This window comes from Jaculus jaculus, chromosome 4, assembly GCF_020740685.1.
Source record: "Jaculus jaculus isolate mJacJac1 chromosome 4, mJacJac1.mat.Y.cur, whole genome shotgun sequence".
Lineage (NCBI taxonomy): Eukaryota > Metazoa > Chordata > Mammalia > Rodentia > Dipodidae > Jaculus > Jaculus jaculus.
This window is the reverse complement of record NC_059105.1, coordinates 17,495,659-17,500,163: the sequence shown is the minus strand read 5'-3', so window position 1 is coordinate 17,500,163 and position 4,505 is coordinate 17,495,659. Positions and strand designations below refer to the sequence as shown.

Genomic DNA, 4,505 nt, shown 5'->3' with positions numbered 1-4,505 from the left:
GTTGGGGGCCTCTGGGTCTCTGGATCTCTGATTTGGTAGGAGTTGATTTTTCTCTGTGTTGATCTCCTTCCCCCTTGTGCTGGTACCCGGTTCACCAAGAAAACAGCACCCTTGCTTGTTTTGCCAATTGTTATTAGTTTCAGCCGGGGCCCTTTTGAGGAATGATGGGGTATTGTTCTTGTGTTTTCTAATCATGGCACAATCAGCATGGATTGCTGAGCATGCATCGTTCTCCAAGTGACTTGAACCCACGCCTTCAAGAGAGTGCGAGGGACCCCCTAATGTGCCGTTGCTGTTGCAGGCAGGAACATGAGCCAGCTCGACCCAGGCCACAGGTGCTCGTTTGGTGACGTGGATGCGCTGATGAGGACTCTGCGGCTGGTGGTGCACATCCCCACCCTGCTCCTGGGCCTGCTCCTCAACCTGCTGGCCATCCGCGGCTTCAGCGCCTTCCTGAAGAACAGGCGTCCGGACTACGCGGCCACCTCCATCTACATGATCAACCTGGCCATCTTTGACTTGCTTCTGGTGCTGTCGCTGCCATTCAAGATGGCCCTGTCTGATGTCCAGTCTCCCTCGCCTGCCTTCTGCACGCTGGTGGAGTGCCTCTACTTCATCAGCATGTACGGAAGCATTTTCACCATCTGCTTCATCAGCCTGGACAGGTTCCTGGCCATTCAGTACCCGCTCCAGGTCAGCCACCTCCGCTCCCCCAGGAAGACCCTGGGGGTGTGCAGCGCCATCTGGCTCCTGGTGTGGACTGGAAGCATCCCCATCTATAACTTCCACGGCCACGTAGAAACGTACACCTGCTTCCACAACATGTCTGACGTCACCTGGAGCGCTCAGGTCTTCTTTCCTCTGGAGGTGTTTGGCTTCCTGCTTCCCATGAGCCTCATGGGCTTCTGCTCCTGCAGGAGCATTCACATTCTGCTGGCCCGGCGGGGCCGCACCCAGGACTGGGCCCAGCAGAGAGCCTGCATCTGGACCATTGCGACCAACCTCATTGTGTTCGTGGTCTCTTTCCTGCCAGTGCACTTGGGTTTCTTCCTACAGTTCCTGGTGAGGAACGGCGTCATCCTGGAGTGCAGGGCCAAGCAGCGCATCAGCTTCTTCCTGCAGCTGTCCCTGTGCTTCTCCAACATCAACTGCTGCCTCGACGTTTTCTGCTACTACTTTGTCATCAAAGAATTCCGCAAGGGCATCAAGGCCCATCGGCCTTCCAGGATCCAGCTGGTCCGCCAGGACACTGTGACTACCAGGGACTAAGGGACAGCACCCCGCTCTGAGCGAGGAAATCCCAGTCCCACATTCTCTCAAGGGACGTTCTGCTCCAACTGGTGTGCTTTGCTTTGACACTCACCGAGCACCCTTGCTCTTTATCCCATCAAGACTCTTCCACAGTGCCCAGACAGCTTGCTGTCTGTCACCCATGTTTGGGGTTTGCCAGAGAATCAGGTGAATTCTTCATTTCTAAGTCCAAAAAAAAAGTATAAGGCAAAAGTCCTGAAAAAGAACATGGATCTCAAAAAGGTTGTTTCTCAGTTTCTCTGTCTTTCTGTTCCACTAGAAGGCTCTGGAAAGGAAGACAGAGATGGAAAAGTTGTTTAGGGCAGAGAATGAAGAGCGTCAGCTTTGGTGCAGGATGTCCTGGGTAGAGACGCAGTGCCAGGGATAAAGTAATCCCCCAGGATGGAGCAAGCTTGCATTTTTCTAGTCACTTTTAAAGATACATTGGCCACAGCCTCACCGAGTTGGAAATGAGAGGTGTTCAGGGATGGGCAAATATTGGTGGACAGCCCTGTTTTCTTTGGGGCCCCAGGGACTGACCAAACCTTCCTGTACCCATGAGAAGGCTTAGGGGTGAGAGGGCTGTGCAGATCAGGCCATGGGGAAGCAGTGGACACCATGGGGACAGAATGGAAAGGCAATAGTGACACAGAACTATAAGGGGACAGGATGCCTCTGGGAAGAAAGGAGGCAGGCCAAGCACTGGAAGTGGATGTCCTCTGTCTCGGGGCTTGGGCTGTCCCAGGGCTAGGGCTCAGTGCAAGAGAGGAGAGACCCCGGAAGACACCTGGCCTCTACCTTGGACCACTAGTTTGAAGATGCCGAGGAAGGATCAGAACTCATGGTTGAGCCGTGAGAGAATGAAGAGGGGATTTTGCTCCCCTGGTCCTGGCTGGGCAGCTGACAGGGTGGTACTGCCCAGGGAGCTGTCCCTCTCTGGCAAGGAAAGTGTGTGAGCCAGGAATGGGGGAGCTGTCTCCACCAACCAACACAAAAGCCAGGCCTGTATTCAGGAAGGCGCTGGGTCCTGGAGGGAAACTGAGTCAGGGGAGTCAGCCCTGACCCTTCACTGGCTTCTCTGGCTTGGAGAAGGAGCTGGCCGTGGCAGCCGAAAGCTGGCTTGCGATGACGCAGCTGTTCCCCAGTGAAATGACTAGAAAGAGAAAGTGTGGGGTGGTTTCGCAAGACGGAAGGAGTGGCATGGGAAGAGACCCACCAGAGGCGAGGTGAAGGTGGCGCAGGTCTTCGGGAAGGAAAGCCACGCGGTGCACCCGAGCCTGTGGGCTGGGGGTGGGCGAGGGGGCTGCGGGGCGCGGGGCTGTGTGGGAAGGGGTAGGAGAAGGGGAGATGTAGATCAAACCCCGGGGCCTGCCTACAGACGAGGAAGTGGAGAAGGCAGGGAAAGCCGGAAGAGAAAGGAAGAGCAGAAAGAGGAAGAAGAGCATGAGGAAGAAGAGGAAAAGGGGAAGGAGAGGGGGAGGGGGAGAAGGAAGAGGAACAGGGGAGCAGTATGAGGAAAGGGGGGGGAATCGAGGGAGGTGGAGGAAGAGGAGGATGGGAAAGGAGGAATCGGTGCTAAGAGAAGGAGGGGGAGGAACAGGGGAGCAGGGGAATAAGGGGAAGAGGAAGGGCTGGCGAGACGGCTTAGTAATTAAAGCACTTGCCTGGGAAGCCTAAGGACCCTGGTTTAATGTCCCAATACCCACATAAGCCAGATGGACAAAATAGTATACGCGTCTGGAGTTCGTCTGCAGTGGCTAGAAGCCCTAGCGTGTCCCTTTCCTCTCTCTATCTGCTTCTCTCTCTCATAAGTAAATAAATAGGATTTCAGAGGGAGGAATATGAAGGGAAGGAAGGAGACAGGACGCAGAAGAGGAGGAAGGGCCATTGTGTAGGCGTGATGCTGTGGAAGGGATGGTGGGCAGGCGTGGCAGGGGGAGAGCTGCCTCCTACCTGAAGGTCTGTCTCCCCCACCTGAAGGCAGCTGTGGTGCCGGCAGTGTCCAGGTGGCACTGTGGAGCCACCCCTAGGCAGTTGGAGGGAAAAGGGTATCAAGGGAGGGTGGCAGTAGGTGGAAGAGTCGGGGCACCAGGACTGGACCCTTGCCCAGGCTTGGGACTCTAGGAACCAGCAGGTAGAGACGGAGCTGTGCAGACTCGGAAGTGAGGTTACCCATGCCCAGCTGCCCCCCGGCCTTGCACCCTGCTCTGTTTCCCTGCCTATGGGCTGTTCTGTCTCATGGCCATCCTGGACAGAGACTCCACCTGTGACACTACAAAGGCCAGGCTGTCACACATAGCAGGACATCTGTGTTAATTTGGTGCAACCCCCTCCCCCCCAAGTACCCTGTGTGTGGGGTTAGAGGCGCACCAGGTGGAGCTAAGTGGTGTCTTCCATATGTACTGTTATCTGCTGAGCTTCCCAGCGCCAAGAGCCCTTTCCCAGGGCAGTCCTAGCAGACCCCAGCCGTCCACCGTCTCCAGTGATGTGCAAAGCTGAAATCTCCTCTGTGGACAGCGAGACTTTGTCCATGACCGGGAGGGCTCTGGGTCTCTGAGAAGAGAGTCATCAAAGAGGGCCGGGAGCTGCCAAAGGGTGAGGGGGAGGTCCCTGGAGGAGCAGGGCCAGATTTACAAGATGACATTGGACCTGTGGGTGGGTTACCCAGGGACCCCTTTGATCTATTCCAAAATAGTGAAGGAACAAGAGGAGTCACTTCCCTCTTCCCCTGGGGTCTCATTCTGACTTGAGGGGCCATGGGCTTGGGGTAGTTGCTCTGTCAGTGTTCATTTCAGGCTCTGGGCCCAAATCACCAGTCCTATGGGCCCAGAGACACAGGAGCAGGGGAGGGTCAGCATTAGGGCTGGATTAGGCTTGGGGTACAGAGGTACCCGAGGCTTCAATCCCTGCAACAGATGGCAGTCAGGGAGCAGAACTCAGGACATAGTTGTGGAAAAGGCCTAGATTCCTGCTACTGAAGCCGGTGGGGCTTGAAGCTACTGTTTAGTCATACGTGTGCCCTTGTTTGTCCACGTTGGCCTGGAAAAAAAAATCCAAGGCACCTGCTACATGTACATTTGTGAAAAGCAGCAAAATTAATTAGAAAAGAATATATTTGATTAATCTGATTTGCTAAATAAATATATTCATACGTTGCACTGTGACCTTGTCTTGGGGTAGACTTCCTGGCTCCCGAGAACAGCTGGCTCTGGTCA

At 55.1% G+C, this 4,505-nt stretch overlaps 1 protein-coding gene across 1 annotated transcript; it reads left to right on the top strand.

The window, feature by feature from the left end:
* Positions 1–309: 309 nt before the first annotated feature.
* Gpr55 (G protein-coupled receptor 55) lies at positions 310–1,269 on the top strand. Its single transcript, XM_004662850.2, has one exon. It carries the CDS (start codon positions 310–312, stop codon positions 1,267–1,269), a length of 960 nt encoding a protein of 319 aa, XP_004662907.2.
* The last annotated feature ends 3,236 nt before the right edge of the window (positions 1,270–4,505 follow it).

What these genes read in the sequence shown, in the direction of transcription:
- Gpr55 (XM_004662850.2), top strand. Translation starts at nt 310, where the DNA reads ATGAGCCAGCTCGACCCAGGCCACAGGTGCTCGTTTGGTGACGTGGAT.